This window comes from Barbatula barbatula, assembly GCF_947034865.1.
Source record: "Barbatula barbatula genome assembly, chromosome: 17".
Classification (NCBI taxonomy): Eukaryota; Metazoa; Chordata; class Actinopteri; order Cypriniformes; family Nemacheilidae; genus Barbatula; species Barbatula barbatula.
In genome coordinates, this window is record NC_136780.1 from 17,358,047 (window position 1) to 17,378,120 (window position 20,074).

Sequence of the window (20,074 nt, forward strand, 5' to 3'; positions counted from 1 at the left end):
TAGGAATTTCACGCGCATGCGCAGACCACAATCCACCCCAGCAGGACCAGGGCTGGTGAGAATACATTTATTATCTGTTCACCTTCACTTTATTCACATTTCATGACAGAACATTATGAATCGCTATAAACAAACATTTATTTGTGTTTTTGGATCGTTGCAGATGACCCGCATTTATGTTTATTTATATCATTATTATGTTTTTTCATGTAGCTATATAGCTGCCCCTTAATTATGAATCAAGCTGTGGATGTCTTGTAATTAAAGAGAAACATCACCCGTTTCTACATCCATTCTTTCCCCCCCCCCGTCAAATTGTATCGAAAACATAGGTTCCTTATAAAGAGTCTTTATTAAAGAGTCGGAATTAAATAATTAATTAGACGCTTCGCCTATTTAACAGTGTACACAGCCCGAGAAATTGGCTTCCGCCATTTTATTTGCTTTATTTAGGTATATGGGGAAAGGGATGCGCTCCGGCACCATCACCATGAGTTTATGGATTATGCATCATCATCAACGTCTTCGTAAATGTATGGATACGCATCATTATCACCATCATCGTCGGTTTATGTGTTTAGCCTCATTTTCAAATCTCACAATTCTTCTAAAGCCAGTTTATGGGTAAGTATCATTACCATCCATCATCAACAACAACACAAGCTTATTTTTATCTATGCATCAGTAGGCCTATGTAAGTTTAATGCCATCATCGTTTTGTGGGTTATCCATGATCATCTGCACAACTTTATTTATAACATTATTATCAGTTTGGAAATGAATACAAAAACAAGTTTTTTGCTCACCTTCTTTATTTACTGAATTGGATGTGTTTAGTTAAACCATAATAAAGTATAGCATTCCTCAGAGATGACATATTTTGTAGGCCAGTCCGAAAGTTTTGCGCCGTGCATCTTTCCCTTAGGCTTTTGCAAAATCGCAAAAATAAGCTCTGTGATTAACAAAGATTTTGTCTATCAGGATGATATTTACAAATTAACACAACATTTGCTATTTTGAAAGCCTTAATACAATCACCAGAAGGAAAAAGCTGACATAGTAGGCCTTTTTCCACTGGCGCTAGGGGGCATATCCGGTTCAATGTTGGTTGTGTAAACATAAAAAATTAAAGCAATATCAAAGAGAGAACAGACAATCATAATCCATTCAACGACACAGCGTGTGTGTGTAAATGTTCTGCATCCGACCTTACAGCTTTACGCGTCTCACCGAGGTCAGGGTTGATGGATCTGACACAAGTTTAGAGGTCTCATTTAAGACTTCAGTGGCGTTCCAGACATTTATTTACACATACATCTGGCTTACGTCTATTTGACGTCTGCATTTACATCTGCAAGACATCTGCAATACATAGTTTGCTCATTTGCAATACGTCTCAGAGATGTCTGCTGTCATACGTCATATAGACATCTAGAAGATGTCTGTAAGATGTTTATGATTTAGAATGGATGTAAAGCTGCTCTTTCTAAGATGTTAACAGATGGTTTTACACAGCAGATGTTTCCAGATCTTTAGCAGACGTATTACAGATCTTCAGACATCTCCGAGACTTATTGCAGATGTAAATGCTGACATAAAATAGACGTAAGCCAGATGGATTGTGCTATCTGGGAAAGTACCAGCAACATCTGAGAAGTGCCGGTAGGTAGGCAAGAAAAGGTGAAGGAACGCCAAAGATAAAAATAGAGAAATGCTGGTATTGCATAGGCTACCTGTGCGTACCGGGCCGGCCCACTTCAAGCACGGGGTAAATCTTGTGACCATGTGACTACTACATAGAGTACCTCAGTTGTATGCAAACCACGGAAGTGAGTTACCATTTTAGCACTTCCGGTTCCATCTTCTACCAAAAGTCTATAGTCAGTTTATAGCCTCATGTTAGCTTTATACTTCTGACGATTCTATTTAGGCTCAAAAATATCAAATGTTGTTTCAATTCGTAAAGATTTCGAGTGACGTTCCAGACATTTATTTCCGGGTTATATGTGGGCATATCCCCCACATTTTTTTAACCATATATATTTTTGTGCTGCATGTGTTCGTTTTCCATTTAAACGACTCATTACCAATCCATGTAAGATCAACCTTTCAATTGAAATGACTCCTCTGTTATCATGATGTACTCAGTTTCTTAGTTGTCAGCGGTACTGAGTGGAGTGTTGTCATGAGTGCCAACGAGGACCCAGATATTCTGCCAAATATTGCAGCTGCATCATCTGAAAGCAATGTCTCTCACACCCCAGACATAAATTCTCACCAGCAGAAACTGCAGGATACTACCACAATTGTGTTACCAGGTGCATATTCTTATAGAAAGAATGACTCTACCCTCAGCTGATCTTTTCCATGAAATTATTTTAATTTTCTTTTTTTTTAAGAATATAAGATTTGATCACAAACATTTCAGTGCTTAGGCTCAGTAAATTTGATTTGCCCAAAAATAAACCTTTCAGTATTTTTTTTCCAGAGAGAAACCTTTTGGCTTTTCCCCCCAAAGCCTTAGCTCATCCTTTACAAAAAGCTGAGTTGCCTCAAAATGCAGGCAGGACTATTAATGGAATCAGTGGAATCGGTGAACTAGAGGCTGCATCACTGCCTGCTCAGGTTGGAGGGACCATTGTGCACGTTCTGGGCTGGAAGGAGGGAATGACCATACTGCCGGCAAGCAATTTAAAAGTGAGAAATGTGTACTACTACTTAGACATTGTTCTTTTGCGGGTTATTGTATACATTTGCATAACGTGATCTTTGAAAAAACTCAGCGTAATGTGATGAACACTTTGAGGACAATGTATTAAAATTGTTTTGTATCATTGTGTATAGGCTACCTAACACTTCACGTGTTTTCTACTCGTTGCAGTTTTGTCTTAGTGAAACCGCATCACTGAAAGTGTTAAGTGAAGGAAAAAACATCTCGTCTAACCAGACCACTAAAGAATCTCAGACAAAATCAGCAAATTTAATACTGAAACAAGTTAAAGAATCAGGTAATTATTTAAATGCACCAAGACTGTTGTATCGTCTAATTTTGCTTAATGATGTTTTCCTGGATTGATGTTTGATACAAGCCATCTGTAGCTTTTTATTTTTAAATCCTGACCGGTGACTGTATGTCACATTTGTCAAGTTCAATAATTTTTTCATTTCTAAAACAATTGTAATTACAGATGTCTCAGCTGATGGAAATGGCATGTCTACTACTTCTGCAGTGGCAGATAGACTACAGAGAGCACATATGGAAGTCCAGGACAGTCTGCTTCATAGGAAATGCGGGATAGCAGTCAAACGGAGCTACCCTGAGGAACTACACAAGGAGCCAAGCTTCCCAGAGGAACTTCGCAAGGAGCCAATGTCTGAAAAGTAAATAAGAGGTTTCCACATCTGTTGTAACCATCCAAGTATCTTATAACCAATGATAACCCTGTTGAAAAAAACAGCATATTGTGGCTAGCTATGTTTTTAAGCATGGTAACTGATTTGTTCTGGTTTAAACCGGTCATTTGCTAGTTTAAGCTGGTCATGTGCTGGGTTAAGCTAGTCATGAGCTGGTCCTGAGCTGGTTTACGACCAGCTTTAAACAAAGAGAATATGAATATCTCTAACCATAGAGAACAGAATATGGTTTTGAACACACTTTTTCTTCGAGGAGCATTCAAGCGCCATAGAGGGGTATTTAAAAGATTTTAAAATAAACATGTTGGATAGCAAGATTCATTTGGAAGCGAGGGTTTACAGATCACAATGAAGGTGAGAGAAGCGGTCGTCACGATTGCAGATGACAATATCCAGGATGAACAGTGTTCATATACCACAGGGTAAGATTAAATTAATGACATGTACATGACGTGAGAGCAGTAGCTATCGTTACGTAAGCACACCTTACTCAGCACTAAAGTTAGCTAGTTTTAGCCAGAAGTACTCGCTGAAGCACGAGATGACATTAAACATGGGGTAACATGCTGTTTCATGCATTCTTACTCCTCATGCTTGACATGGTTATTCTGTTTAAAAACTAATTGGACGTACAACGTTGTATTTCGGTGCTTGATGCACTCCCCCAGCACTCCAACTTGTTTCTGAAAGTCTTTTATAAGTCTGGATCCCTGTTACTTTTCTTTTTATTGGGCAATTCTACACGGCCATGTTACGTGGCAAAATAAAATTTCGCCCACACACAAACCAACTAGAGATAGGAAGACCCGCAAGATTGGCCCGCAAGACCTGCTTCAAGATTGGCTGCACTGTGGGCCTGCAGCTGTAGCTCGCTTCTCTTGTGATAGTGAGGGAAGTTGAGGTGTGTTTGTTTGTTCACGGCATTTCAGTGATGGTTGTTATATAAATGGTGGCTATAACGGTAGATTTGGAGATTGTTCGAAACTGATAGATGCCGCGGTCCCAGTGCTAAAAGATGCCGGACATGAACTGCACGCGGTACGTCAAACTAATGCTGGGTTCACACCAAACACGAACTAAGCGATTTGCACGAGTAAATTACATACATAGTCAATGCAAAGACATGTATTGACCAAACTCACGGCAAGCAACGCGAGTGATGTGAATCGGGTGGCGTTAGCTGCGAACCCCGGTCAATCTTGTCTGTCACGAAGGTTGAAAATATTTGTCAGATCGCGTCTCGTATGTCTGTGTTTTGTTGGCAATCGGCATATACGTGCATAGGGTAAAAAACCTTTAGGAATTAATGCAATGATGTATTGTGTGTTCGACTGCTAGTGCTGTAGTTCCGTTCCCCCTGCCTGCCTCCAGCAGCTCGTCTTTTTCTGTAAATAATCGTACAGCTTCTAGTAGTTCAGTAGCTGAATTGTACATTTGATCTGTTAATGAATAATTACAGTATGCATTGGTTCTAGAGGTATTCTAATTCGCTAATTGCCCAAGATGGCCCCGGTGAGCTTTTGGGACGCCAAGGTCAGCATACTAATTTCCTGTCGTAATTAAACTGTATGGGAAAAGGAGGGTTTTTGGCCAGCAAATATGGGTGTTTTTAGATAAAAATGTTAAAAGGGCTATATCAGTGAAATGACAGATCCTCTTTACATTGCTGATCACTTTGTTAATCCAAAACAAATCGATAGCGTTATACGACAGCGATTTATTCTGCCGACTCTGGCATTGCAAAACCGAAACGGCGACATCTTGTTCAACTAGCCCATACCATCAGTCCCTTAATCCAAAAATCTTGTAAAATTGCACAAAATATTTTATTTCTTTGCTATAGTCCTGCAGGTGTTGACAGCTTTGCGAAGGCTCTGCTGACCTCTAATGAACATGAAATGTTGAAGCCCATAAAGAAGAGGAAGAGGAGGGAATACAACAGCCCTTCAGAAGAAGACTCTGATAATGAAGCAATGGTGTGATTTTATTTTTTACATCACCGATAAAAATTGTTGTTGATGATTTCATACAATTTAATTAACTTCATGTATCACCACTGTAATACACTTTTTATAATTCAAGGAGGAGAAATTTGAGACTCCAAAATTTGATGACAGACCAAACAAAGGTAGGCTACTGTATTTTCTTATTGAGACTATTATATTATATAGTCTCTATTGTATAGTTCACCCACAAAATGAAAATTCTGTCATCATCTGCTCACCCTCTTGTCATTTCAAACCTGTATGACTGTATAACACAAAAGAGGATATTTTCAAGAAAGTTGGTAAACTAACAGCTCCGCTCTCCATTCACTTCAATTTTATGGACACGAAACAAGTGCAAGTGAATGGGTGCCGGAGGTGTTCGGTTGACAACATTCTTCAGAATACCTTCTTTTGTGTTCTGTGGAAGAAAGACAGTCATACAGGTTTAAAATGACAAGAGTTTAAGTTGATGATGACAGAAGTTCCATTTTTGGAACTATCACTTTAATGGACAAAAGGTGAAGAAACTATATATAACAAGAGCCAAATGTTGACCTTGAAGATGAAAAAAGTCAGAGATTGCATTGAAGTCCAACAATTGGATAAAACAGTTAAATATTTAATTTTATTTCAGTGGAATATTTACGGTTTCATCAATAGTAAGAATTAAGCTACAAAACGTAAAAAACTAATTTATGATTTTGCATTATCATTTGTTTTAGATGTAATTCAATGTGTATAAACGATTTAAGGAACATCATGTTCCAAAGCAATTGTACTGACAGGTACTCCTACCTTACTTGTGTAAACATTTGGGCGGTCCTTAGTCAAGTCATACCACAAACTGACGTAGATTTGTGGGGGTTTGGGCGTTTCAGGCAGGTCTGGCGAGCATTCACTTTTAGATAGAATGTTCTTTTGTCAATCTTTTGTTCCGACACTATAATTTTAGCAATTTTACGTGTCTAATACATGCATGGGCAACTTATTACACACCAAAGACACAGAAAAACACGTTTTCGTGCCATATGGCCCCTTCAATTAGACAAAAAATAAATATTTATTCATTAATATATGTTCTATTTTCAAAATACATCCTAATAACTGCTAAGAAATCTTTACGCTTGCCATGATTGTGTATATGTAAACGGTTTATTTATGGACCTGCTTGCAGTTTTGTATAACACAGCAGATAGTTCTTATGGAGGGTATATTGTGTATGTGACTATAATATGGTCATTCTCTATGTAGGCACACCAGAGACTCAACTTGAATCATGGTCGTGGCCACAGTATCTAGAAGAACAGAATGCTGTGGCTGCTCCAGTCCGACTCTTTCAAGAGGTTTGACCACTTTACTTTACAACAAGAAGTAAACATTTGTCACGAAATTATCGAATCGTAAGGTTTCAGTTGCAATTGTAACCCTGGTTCCTTAAATAGGAAAGGAAGTGTGGTTCAGTCTTCACACTCTTTTACATTATTCTGTATTCAGGAAACCAGAGCTACATCTTCAACTTTCCCTGTCATAGACTTACTTGATAGCTGTCGACACTATGGAAGCTACAAACCACTACAGTGTCAGTACATTAACACAGTACAAACACCATGCACTGTGTATATAAGCTTTGTGGGGATCTTGCTGTGTAACCATTTTTGCTGTATAACCATAGCTTGACACTAGAGGGCGTGAGAGTTCCACGAAAGGGCGAGTCAGTAGTAGAGCGAACGAGTGGTATGCATGTAATAATATTCCAGAGTTTTCAGTAAAGCCCGTAACTACAGTTTAAATCCTAGTATTTATTTGAAAGACACGACAAGCTACTGTATATACTGTACTTTACATTTCTACAGTATACCCTGACCGACCACTTTATTAGCTACACTGTGCTACGGAGTTGCACCCTCTTTTGGCTTAATTTTTCAGGTTTATCAGCAATTAAAATCACACCAAACACACATGAGTGTAACTGCACAGAAACGGAACATGTCCATGCAAGAGTGAAACTGCACAAGAGAGACTGTGTTGTTATATTTTCTTGTATATGGCAAAGCAGTTGTTGTGCGTATTGGATATGCTGGGAAATTAGTTTATTGAAGGTGGTAGAGTAGATTATTTTTTCACATTCATGATACAAATGTCCTGTTCCTCTGCATTCCATAAACCGGTTCACAAAATTTAACGGAATCATACGTTTTGCTTTGTGTTGATGAAGCAAGCCGTACAGCCGAAGTAGCACATCCTAATAGCACATCCTAATAATAACTGAATAAGTCGGAATAAGAAACTTATTGCGGATTACGAGGAGATGCAGGAAAAATATGGTGGATGCTTGCAATTCATGCGCTGTCATAATCGGGGTTGGGGATATGTGGGCCGTCTTTTTTCCTTGAGTATAAAGCTAACCTCAAGGCACTTTGTCAATGCAATCTGGCCAGTCTTTCCCTGTTGTGTCAGCTACTAACACAGCATCAAGTATATCTATGAATGGATCATTCATTTAATGACATTTTTGATGTAGCTGTGATGTTTTATTATGCCACAAAAATAATTTTAATAAAGGGTAAAGTTGTCTGTAGTACTGTAGAATTATAGATGTAAAGGTTGTCTTCTTTTTTTTATGTAATTATATATCAACTGTCTAGACTCAGAGGGTTCCAATTATTAAAAACAACTTCAGACAGGGTATGAAGTTAGAGGGCATCGACCCGCAGCATCCTTCAATGTATTTCGCCCTAACAGTGGCTGAGGTGCTGTATGACTTCTTATTATCACATTTTAAGCACATTTTACATTCTGTTGTCAATTTAAATGACATTGAATGTCATTTGTTAAATATATTTGTTTCTAGGTTTGTGGCTTTAGATTACGTCTTCATTTTGATGGCTATTCTGACTCCCATGACTTCTGGGTAAATGCCAACTGCCCTGATATTCACCCTGCTGGATGGTGTGAAAGCACAGGACACAAGTTATATACTCCAAAAGGTAAACCGTTAAACAGATTTTTGTTCAGTTTCTGATTCTGAAAGTTAATTGGATGGTTTTTAAAATATCAAGTCAAATATGAAGACCTGGTTTCACAGACACGGCTAAACTTAAGCCAGGACTATGCATTAGTTGAATTATGATATTCATGTCGCTTTTATAAAAAATAGCTTAGAAGAATACATTACTGGTGTGCATCTCGAGACAAAACAATGGTACTGATATGTTTTAAGATATTTCTCTGTAAGTTAGATTCAGTTAAGATAGGTCACACATTCATCTGGGACTAGCCTTAAGCCTTGTCTGTGAAATTTATTCATAATTTTCTACATTTGAACATGGGTGTACTTTGAGTTTAAAAAGAAGAATCCTCTTGAGGCAATGTGTTACAATAATAATACATTTTTATTCTAGTAAATGTTCATAATCTTGCAATTTGACCATTATTTTGGTTTTACAGTCTTTACTTTATATTCTTGTTATGTGTAATATAGTCTTATGTACTTTTTCCTGCAGGATGTAAAGAGGAAGAGTTTGCTTGGTCTAGCTATCTTAAAATCACCAGATCACAGACTGCCCCAAAAGAGTTGTTCTCTAGCACGATCAAAGTAAGTCATAACAGGCGAAACATAACAACTTCATCAAGCTGGGGTTTGAATCCCAGAGAAAACAAGCACGGTGCCTATTCAGGATAAAAACACCTGTATGATTTAACATTAATTGCAGCTACTTGCAAAGACCTTGTTTTGTCATTAAACAGACAGAAACTGATTGTGGATTTGAGGTGGGGATGAAGTTAGAGGCAGTCGACCGCATGAATCCCTCTCTCATATGTGTTGCCACAGTAACAGACAAAGTAGGCGTCCGGTTTCTGGTTCATTTTGATAACTGGGATGACACTTATGACTACTGGTAAGTTACAACAACTACTCAAGCAAGCTTTGTGCTAGACATTTCCTTTATAAATTAGAGACTTTCAGGATCTTCGGTTTCTTCTTCATTGCAGGTGTGATGCTCACAGTCCATATATTCATCCCATTGGCTGGTGTCAGGAAAGAGGCCTCCCTCTTACACCACCACAAGGTGATTTACTGGTCCAGTAATATTGCTAGTCAACATACATGTTTACTTTTATATCTTTATGAGGACATTGCATAGACTTTTAGCAATTTTACACGTATCTCTCACACACACACACGTCTCTGGTCTGTCTGTCTCTGGCGATGGTAGTTAATACCTTTTTTAAAACCATGGTCTGTCTAAATACTTGGTTTAGATTGGTTATCATATACTGCATAGAATAGGAATGCATTATCGATGTGTAATTTGGGTGCGGTTTTTGACATCCCAAACCTCACTTGATTTTAAAAGCCTAGTAACATAATCGCAGGTACTGGTTTCTTTCAGTAATTTTCCCATGTGCTATATTTACTCAATTATAACTGGCTGAACATAATTTAACCCGATTAGATTACCCCGACACCGATGGATTCTCCTGGGAGAGATACTTGGAAGAGACAGGCTCAACGGCAGTTGCCCCTGAATCATTTGATGTGGTGTGTTTAATATTTCACTCAAAAAAGGCACATACAGTAATATATAGTTAACATCATGACATGTACATCACTAAATTAAACCAATATCTGTTTAAAATCATAGGAAGTTTTGTTACTAAATGAACAAAGATAATTGAATTAAGACATATGTCCTAGAGTAAAACGTAAGTTTTGGGCTAAATGGCCATACTATGTGTTTGTGTAGCGTCCTCCTCATGGCTTCCAGGTGCAGATGAAATTGGAGGCAGTCGATAAAAGATGTCCAGGGCTCATCCGTGTAGCTACAGTTCAAGAGGTGGACACTTACAGAATTAAGGTATTCAAAACTACTTCATTAATTGAAGAGTAGCATTCCGTGCAAGCAGCACTAAGGTTGACTCCCAGGAAACACAAACATGCTAATAAAATGCACTTTGAATTCCACTAGATTAAAGCTTCTGCCAAATGGATAAATCTAAGAGATGCTAGTATGAGGTATGACATGGATTTAAAACAAGATGAGGTTTAGATTATACAATAAGGTTATGAGATTTTCTTTTGAAACAAAAACGTAAACGTCAAATCCTTCAGTTTTACAATGTGCGTGCAGGGCTGATGGGTCTCGGGAGATCCGATGTGTCTCGCGAGAACACAATATCCTCACGCAATTGGCATGAAGGAATGCTGGGCTTGAAATTATGACCATTTTAGTCGCACATGCTCCATATATTTAACCAGTGCAACCTATGTAAACAGCCTTTCTCTATGTAAAAGGACTAGACGGGCAGTTTCAATATTTCACGCATGTCTGTCGCGTGGACTGCCAACAGCGCTTTGTGAACTGTAACGCAAGTAGTATAGCAATTGCAAGTTCACATTACGTTCTTTTAAATACATTAACAGGCAAACCTATTATAACAACGGAATTTAAATATTAATTTAATTTGTTTCATAATATACAAGTTGTTTTTAAGGTGAATAATAGACATTGAGGATTTCTTTTCAAAAGTGAAAAAATGTGTCTAGTGGCTTCTCCCACCCGTAATAATGAGACAGTATATGATCGTACCTGTTAGCATTTGAGACCTGCGATTGCGTTAGGTTCACGATCACGTTACAGAAGTTCCCATGAGAAATAGCAAAAAGAATTACACCACAATTTACCACAGCAATTTAGAAGTTTGCAGCGCTTTCGATAAATAAAGAGACTTGAACGGACTCAAGGTTGATTGCTTTACTTCATTGCTATTCAATTTCAGTCATTTGAAAATCACACATGCAGCCCACCACACATTTCCTCTGGATATGCATGTACAACCCGAATTCCGGAAAAGTTGGGTTGTTTTTTAAATTTGAATAAAATGAAAACTAAAGAAATTTCACATCACATTAGCCAATATTTTATTCACAATAGAACATAGATAAAATAGAAAATGTTTAAACTGAGAAATTGTAAAATTTTATCTACTAAATTAGCTCATTTAAAATGTAATACCTGCTACAGGTCTCAAGAAAAGTTGGCTCTCCAATCTGTGATAGACTGTGTAAAAAGATTTTGGGAATACTTTAAAAACAATGTTCCTCAACGTCAAATTGCAAAGGCTTTGCAAATCTCATCATCTACAGTGCTTAACATCGTGTCAAGTCAGCTTTATTTATACAGCGCTTTTTACAATTGTCATTGTTACAAAGCAGCTGTACAAGAAAACATTGATTATAAGCAAAACATAAAAGGTTATGCAAGTCAAAACACAGGTCAAATATCAGACAGACTAATTAAATAAAACTATAAATTCTAGCAGCCCTTCGGCCAGAACCCAAAACTCCATTGGAGGAGAAAATAAACCTCAAAGGGAAACCAGGCCTAACCAGGGGATTCCAGTTCCCCTCTGGCAAAAGTTTAAACATTTGCTAGGTTATCTGTTCTATGTTCTATTGTGGAAAAAATATTGGCTCATGTGATTTGAAATTCCTTTAGTTTTCATTTTATTCCAATTTAAAAAACGTCCCAACTTTTCCGGAATTCGGGTTGTATCTCTTGTTTATTTATTGTACGTTTTACTGGGTCTCAAGTAGATGTGGGAATCAAGTCAACTGGAAGGTTACATTTGCCAGCATTGCTAAAAACCAACAGGAAAGGAGTGACTGCAGCATACAGAATGCAGTAAATTAATGCAGACTTCAACATGCAATAATAGCTAATGTAAAATAACAGGCTTTTAGGCAACATCATCCTGTTATGTGCAATGAGCAATTACAATCCTTCAGTAAAAAAAAGAAAAAAAAACATTTTGCTGTATCAAAATCCCTAACAGCTTTCATACAAAAAATATAAAACTCTGAACCAGCAGCCTCAATACAAAAAATACTTGACTACGCAGAATATGCTGCAGTCCACATATTATTATTTAGATTTCGGGATAAAGCAAGAAAAGTTGCAAAAACACCTATTCCGGTAAATAATATATCTAAAAGTGTATTTTTATGTGAAATACGCTGTTTGTGAAGGAGGGGCTTCTCTGCTGAAATTGACAGACAAGAAATATTCCACAATAATACTTTTAATTATAAATACAAATATGAACAAGAGAACAAACATGGGTTAACACAGCCGGTAGTACAACAGAGACACAACCATAATGGGGAGAACACCGTAAGTTTAAACAGAGTAAGGATTATGATCGTGATCAGGACTGGTGAGGGAGTGTGGAGGATCGCTGGAATTGTAGTCCGTGGGGAAAACTCAAGAGAAACAGATGGTACTGTGACAATAATCCCCCGGTGGTGGGCGTCCTGGAGGCTAGTGGAGGACACACAAGACCGGACGGAGAGGACAGGAAGCCTCCAAGAGTGTCTGGGCTGGAGGTTGCCATGAGGACCTGGCTGAACATCTCTGCAAGACGCCAGCACCACCCTGGCTCATAGCCCTGTCTGCGTCACTTTGGCTTGGCCCTGGTGCTCTGTTGCTCTGCCGCCGGCTCTGCCCTGGTGCTCTCCTGCCACTCAACAGTCCTCTGTTCCACCCTCTGTACCGCTTCCACTCCTCTTCTGAGAACAGAAACAGGTGCAAACTAATCAGTAACCAGGGAAACTAATGAGGGAACACAGGCAAAATAGGAACACAGAATTAAAATCTAAACTGACTAAAATGGTCATAAGTAGCAATATAAAGTATATTTTAGGTATGAAAATCTTTTGTACCTAGATTCATTTTGATGGGTGGAGCCATTTATATGAAGAGTGGATGGATTCTGACCATCCGGACATCCACCCAGCAGGCTGGTCTGAAAGCACAGGACACCCCCTCAAACACCCACCTTGCCAGCCGAGTTCCCGGAAAGAAGGTGAGAACCTAAACTCATCATTCATTATCATTCCACTGACACGTATGTGCTCATGTAAAAAAATACTCTGTCACTTCAGAGTATTATACACCATTTAGGTCCCAGGGAGAACCTGATAGTCCAACAGCCAAACTTCTCATCCATGTCCTGTAAAAGCCTTCCTCAGCCTCGCAACACCTCCAAATACAGCTTCCACCACAGGTTATTTTGACATGGGACTTTTCCATATATATTCAATACACAATTAAATATTATAAAAATATAATTTTGTACTACTACAAATGAATGCATTGGGGTTTTTTCAACAGAAAGTGTCCTACTCCAGGATGTGATGGGTCTGGTCATGTGACTGGCCGTTTTACCGCTCATCATTGTTTATCTGGTTGTCCTTTGGCTGAGAGAAATCAGGGTCGACTCAAGGCGGATCTCTCGGATACAGAAGGACCCAAGCGCACCCTGCTCGTTTTTGGCCAAAGAGCAAAAAAGTCAAGGTACCATGGCAGGTAAAACAGTGCTTACAGTAGTTGTGTTTGTCAAGTGCAATTGCAAAGTTGCATGTTGATGTTGTTATTCTATTAATGTTTCATTAACCCTAATACGACCTTGAAGAACATGTTTTGTGCAAAATCATTTTGTTTTTATAACAAGGCAAACAAAAAAGTTGGACTTAATTCAACAATGTTGGATTCAACAAAGTGGTTGAATAGACATCAATAAATTAATAGGCAAGGCAAGTTTATTTACATAGCACAGTTCATACACAATGGTAATTCAAATAGCTTTTTATGTGGCTAAATGTTTCAACACATCTGGGGCCTCATTTTTAACCCTTGCGTATGCACAAAAAAGGCACTGAAACAGGCATACGCCACTTCAGGCGCATACATTGTGATTTTTAAAAACCTACTTTACGGGAATATTTGCGTACCTGCACGCAAACTGTGACCCATGCGCACAAACATTTTGGAGACAGAGCAGTTTTGGCGACAACCGATGGTGAGCTGAGGGATTGAAGGTAGATTAATGTAATTAAACACATTGAACTTGAAAAGTTGCGCATATAGACCTATCCATATAACCATAAACATACAAATTACTTTCAATCCTCATTATGCTTCCTAATCATATAACATGCATGTCCACAATAGCAATTTATAATTAATCTGTTGTACTGGTAGGTGACAGTGGTTACCCCTGAGACGTTGGCACCTCACCCCATTTCCAAACCCTCAGAGTGCCGAGCAAATGCGTTACAATGATGCACATGCTTGTGCGCGCTCGGAAGTTGAGAGAGCCATTGGCCTCCTTAAGTTTTTCCCCCACTTTTAAGTCGGACCACTTCTTTTTTATTTCGGGAACCGTCCGGTTAGCTGAACCAACTGCATTTACAGCTGCAGTCACATGCTGCCATTCCACTCTTTTTTGTCAGTGACGCCAATACTATGGCTACCAAACTAAATCAATTTCCTTTCCTCCACTCGTCACAAGAACCTCTATTTCGGTGTCTGTGAATTTTTTTTTTCCCCTTAGTTTCCATTGATGCCAATTTTACGCATAAAGAACCTCTTGCTCTTTTATATTAATATGCACGGCCATTCATGAGGTGATTTGCATGGGCTATATATGGTTGAAAGGGAGCGGGTAAAGGGTGGAATGTCGATTTTTTTTCATGTGCGCAAATGATCAGGTAGACTGTGATTTATACATGAAAAATTGCGTGCAGGTGTGCGTTTACGCGGTTTTATAAGTCTAAATTTTTTTTGCGTACACCTTTTTTGGCTTTCAGGCGCATGTACACTTTTAGTAAGGATCCTACGCACAGTTTTATAAATGAGACCCCTGATCTCTCTTGGAAGCGGCATTAAAAGCTAAAAGCGGATTCCCCTTGTTTAGAGTGAACCCTTGGTATGTCTAACTGACTGGATACTAGTGATCTTAGTTGTCTGTTAGGTTTATATTCAGTGAGCATATCTGCAATGTATTTAAGTCCTATGCCATTTAGGGATTTATAAACAGGTAAAAGTACTTTAGAATCAATCCTAAAAGTAACTGGAAGTCAATGTAAGGACCCACCCTGCTGGTAATAAAGGTATGAAGATTTTTCTCCAAATCTTGACTGGAATTAAAACATCTAATTCTTGCAATGTTTATGAGATGGTAGTATGCTGATTTAGTTACCGCTTTAACGTGACTATTGAAACAAAGGTCAGACTCCAGAATCACACCAAGGATCTTTACTTGATTTTCAGTTGTTTGACCCCTATGACAGTATAGATTCACCTTGAAAACTTCATCTTTATTTCTGAATGGAAAAACTTCATTAATTTCATCAATGCATTGGAAGAGGGAGTCACTGTGGCTGAAGTCATTTGGCGATAAGGCTAAGGAAATCTGGGTGTCATCTGCTTAGCTATGATATGCAATTAGTTTTTTTATAATTATTTGACTCAGTGGGAGCATATACAGGCTGAACAAGAGCGCAAGAATTGAGCCTTGTGGGACTCCGCCTGAAGTCATTGACTGTAAACTCAGACTTATGCTCTCCTATACTCGCATAATAACCTCTCCCTACTAAGTATGACCTGATTTTTCATCATACAATCCAGTTTGTTTGTGGTTATTAATCCATTGAACAGAAATGATTAGTTTTTTAGTGAGCAAATGTTTAAAAATGCCATTACTTTTTGTCCCAACAGCGATCTCAAGACTTGTGGACGATAATCCCACGCGCTTATCGCCAGCGTAATACCCGACTTTCATACCCACGCATATAGTAGACCCCACGGCCATTCGTGCACCAGTGTGTCTATCCCCAGAGGTGCGCTCTTCCCCTTCCAGTTCCCAATCCCTGTAGAGGGGAACTCCCCTGGAGAGCAGATCCACACCGTGGTTTGCGTGCCAACATGTGCAAAGGGAGTGATCTGAGACCTCCCTGTCGGTTTATGTATGCCACCGCTGTGGTGTTGTCCATTCACACGAGAACACAATGCCCTCTCAGAAAGGGAAGAAAGGAAGACTGCAGCTTGAGTTTTGTGGAGATTGGTTGCCCCTCAGAGCTGTTCCGGGGGGACGGGAATAAGGGGAAGGGGTAACGGAAATTCTTGGTGTGGTTGTCAAGTGTGCCAAGTCAATATACAGCCACAAACCTCCATCCTTTTACCACAAAGAGGAAACAGGAAGCGATTGAAGAGATTTGTGCTTATTCCTGAGGAGGTTGGTCAGTTGTGACAGCCACAAACCTCCATCCTTTTACCACAAAGAGGAAACGGGAAGCGATTGAAGATATTTGTGCTTATTCCTGTGGAGGTTGGTCAGTTGTGACAGCAACAAACCTCCATCCTTTTTACCACAAAGAGGAAACGGGAAGCGATTGAAGAGATTTGTGCTTATTCCTGAGGAGGTTGGTCAGTTGTGACAGCAACAAACCTCCATCCTTTTTACCACAAAGAGGAAACGGGAAGCGATTGAAGAGATTTGTGCTTATTCCTGAGGAGGTTGGTCAGTTGTGACAGCAACAAACCTCCATCCTTTTTACCACAAAGAGGAAACGGGAAGCGATTGAAGAGATTTGTGCTTATTCCTGAGGAGGTTGGTCAGTTGTGACAGCCACAAACCTCCATCCTTTTACCACAAAGAGGAAACGGGAAGCGATTGAAGATATTTGTGCTTATTCCTGTGGAGGTTGGTCAGTTGTGACAGCAACAAACCTCCATCCTTTTTACCACAAAGAGGAAACGGGAAGCGATTGAAGAGATTTGTGCTTATTCCTGAGGAGGTTGGTCAGTTGTGACAGCCACAAACCTCCATCCTTTTACCACAAAGAGGAAACGGGAAGCGATTGAAGAGATTTGTGCTTATTCCTGAGGAGGTTGGTCAGTTGTGACAGCCACAAACCTCCATCCTTTTACCACAAAGAGGAAACGGGAAGCGATTGAAGAGATTTGTGCTTATTCCTGAGGAGGTTGGCCAGTTGTGACCCCTCAAGTCAACTTTTTTTATATAGCGTTTTTAACAATTTCCATTGTTACAAAGCAGCTGTACGTGAAACATATTGACTATAAGCAAAACATTTAAAGATATACAAGTAAAAACAAAAAATGTGAAAACACAGAAGACAGACACACACAACGGTTCAAACAGAAGCTCATAGAAAACACAGACTCACAACTCAACACACACACACACACACACAAGGACGCGCATACACGCACAGAGTGGTTATCACAGAGAAGCACTCATTTAAGATAAAGGAGAGAGAAACACAGGTCAAATATTAAACAGACTATAAATTCCTATATGTAATATTAATTAAGTAAAACTTTCAAATTCTTTTTCTAAAGCAGCCCCCGGCCAGGCAAACCAAAAAATAAAGTAATAAGGTAAATTATAGTTATAAGATCATCATTAATAATCTAAGAGCAATTGGAATTTTGTAGTGATGACGTGTCAAGTCGCCGCTTCCTTCCTGCTCTATCATCAGGTCTGGGCATGAACTGCACCCTACTCGCTGTGGTAGCCTCGGACCGATGAGACAAGACAGCTGAGAGTAGAGTACTGTTCTGCAACTCTTTGATGCAAGTACATCAGTTGTTATTGAAAGTGGTCCTGATTCTGGTTGATCTAACTAGGGCGTCTGTAGAAATAGGAATCGTTGGAATTCTTTGAGAGTGGTGGGTATGGGCCAGACCCGGATAGCTTCCACCTTCCTCTAGTCCATCTGAATACCATGGAAGCTGATGTTATATCTGAGGAACAGAATGTAGGTCTGATGAAATGTGCATTTCTTTTCCTTGACGTACTTGGGGAGCTGTTGGAGGACCTCAGAAACGTATTGGCAAGTTCCAATGACCAGAATGTCATTGATGTAGACCAGCATGAAGCGGTGGAGGTACTCCCTAGAAAACTTCATTCATGTAGCTGACCCTGATGCGCATTAGTGCTCTATAATCAATGCAGGGCCGTCCATCTTTACCACGAAGAAAAAGCTGGATGCAGTTCATCAGGAATGAGGTCTATGGCACAGTCCCATGGTCGATGAGTTGGCAGTTTGGAGGCTCGTTGGGCGCAGAAGACATCACTGAAGTTTATAAATCTCCAGAATTTCCACTAATCGGTTTTCAATGGGGCTCTACGGACATAGAGCACCATTGAGATCACTTTACTGGAAGGAACAGATATGGGCATGTGTGGAAAACATCTCAGGAAAAACTTCTTACCCCACTTCATTTTCTTTGCAGTTTCAAAAGGATAAAGAATAAGGTCATAAGGTCAAAGTCATTTTCTAATAAAATAAATAATTATATCGTTTATTAACATAAATACACGGCTTTGGGATAACAAAGTGTTTAAATTGTCCATAAAGGTTACATTTACTTGTGCTCTTATTAAGACAATTAAGAGTTAAATGTCAGTGTCTTTTCTGTCAACAGGATTGGTCGGCCCCCTAAATATCGTAAAAGTCAGCAAAGAAACTGTCAGAGTGAGTTTTATGTACATTTGTACTACTTGAATATTGTTAAAGAGTCTATGTGTTCATGTACAGGAATAATGGAATAATAATATTTTATATTGTGTATGTTTCAGATATGACATCTGATGCCATGTACCCCTCTCTCTTCATGACGGCATTCACAGCTAATGCTGACCACACTCTCTCTCTCTGCTGGGAGCAGCACTGTAAGTTACTGCCTGGAGTTGCAGGAATTCATGCAAGTCAAGTAGCTACCTGGACTGTAGAAGAGGTAATCACTTTATTTACTGTTATTTTGTGTAAATTGCTTCTATAAAAAATAAATTCAATTATATAGGTAAAATAAATGCACATTTATTAAATACTTTTTAAGGCAATATTGATTTAAATGGCTTGAAATGTGTGTTGGAGTAAGAACTGTGGGAGCCAAAATTCGCTCACTCAATACCAGATAACAAACACAAGAAACACAAAGGTTTAGATAGACAGACTAATCAGGGGAGCAAGACACAGGTCACAGACCTACAACTGGACAAAACAAAAAACTACAAAGTGGTGAACAAAGGAAGTCAATACAAAATATGGATGGACAGACAGACCAAATAGATGGCTCCAGATGCCCACCTGAAGATGATGGAAAATTCCAGATGGAATTTAGAGGTGCATGACACACAGGGGAGACAGAGCACCACGATCTTGGGGCTGAGCTGAAGACCATAGGGTGACAGGGTCACACAAGCAGACATATGGAAGGAAAACTCTAAATAAGGGGAAGCACATATTTCTAAGTAGGACTGGACGATGTGGCCAAAATTTATATTACAATATATTTCTATTGATATGAACATAACTCGAAAAAAATAAATAAAATAAATAACTCAAACGCTCACAAAAGGTGTATTTACCTACAGACTTACATCTAATAAAAATAAAAACTGCACTAATAAATGAATGTTAACCTTTTATTTGTATTTAGCATATGAAATCACTGTCAAATTAACATAAGACTCTCAGATGCACCTTATTAATATTATTATCTTTAACTTTAAACTATAACATAGGCTGATTATTCTTATAGATTGAAACAAAAGTGTTTAAGCCAGGATTAAGAATATGAAAGGGGTGCAGAAAAGAAAGAGTGAGGAACAACATAAACGCGTTACTTGGGCAGGAATATTGAGTGTTCACCCTATGACAGGCTCTGGATCTCCAACTCTGCTCCTCGTCGAGGTATCCCAAACTTTTGTCTTTATGGTCCTAGTGAGCTCTGTGTCATCCACTGCTTCCTTTTAGATGGAGGTGTTGAAGAGATAGATCAATGGTTTTAAGAATGGTA

General features: G+C 38.9%; 1 protein-coding gene and 1 long non-coding RNA gene across 2 annotated transcripts in view; one reads left to right on the plus strand and one right to left on the minus strand.

The window, feature by feature from the left end:
• Window positions 1-20,074, plus strand: part of l3mbtl1 (L3MBTL histone methyl-lysine binding protein 1) — a 24,322-nt gene continuing 4,248 nt past the window's right edge. Inside the window, exons 1-21 of the mRNA XM_079478397.1 lie at window positions 1-55; window positions 454-624; window positions 2,149-2,318; window positions 2,489-2,697; window positions 2,882-3,008; window positions 3,189-3,381; window positions 5,258-5,390; window positions 5,497-5,542; window positions 6,654-6,745; window positions 8,048-8,152; window positions 8,254-8,389; window positions 8,906-8,997; window positions 9,150-9,301; window positions 9,396-9,472; window positions 9,860-9,945; window positions 10,151-10,261; window positions 13,130-13,268; window positions 13,367-13,469; window positions 13,577-13,771; window positions 18,698-18,747; window positions 18,852-19,009. Of these exons, the coding sequence (XP_079334523.1) occupies window positions 458-624; window positions 2,149-2,318; window positions 2,489-2,697; window positions 2,882-3,008; window positions 3,189-3,381; window positions 5,258-5,390; window positions 5,497-5,542; window positions 6,654-6,745; window positions 8,048-8,152; window positions 8,254-8,389; window positions 8,906-8,997; window positions 9,150-9,301; window positions 9,396-9,472; window positions 9,860-9,945; window positions 10,151-10,261; window positions 13,130-13,268; window positions 13,367-13,469; window positions 13,577-13,771; window positions 18,698-18,747; window positions 18,852-19,009 (2,541 nt within the window). The 5' untranslated portion in view covers window positions 1-55; window positions 454-457. The remainder of the gene's footprint in view (window positions 56-453; window positions 625-2,148; window positions 2,319-2,488; window positions 2,698-2,881; window positions 3,009-3,188; window positions 3,382-5,257; window positions 5,391-5,496; window positions 5,543-6,653; window positions 6,746-8,047; window positions 8,153-8,253; window positions 8,390-8,905; window positions 8,998-9,149; window positions 9,302-9,395; window positions 9,473-9,859; window positions 9,946-10,150; window positions 10,262-13,129; window positions 13,269-13,366; window positions 13,470-13,576; window positions 13,772-18,697; window positions 18,748-18,851; window positions 19,010-20,074) is intronic.
• The window catches only part of LOC306906763, an 8,545-nt gene continuing 7,544 nt past the window's right edge, over window positions 19,074-20,074 (minus strand). The window contains exon 3 of the long non-coding RNA XR_013787864.1: window positions 19,074-20,024. This is a non-coding gene — a long non-coding RNA (uncharacterized lncRNA). The remainder of the gene's footprint in view (window positions 20,025-20,074) is intronic.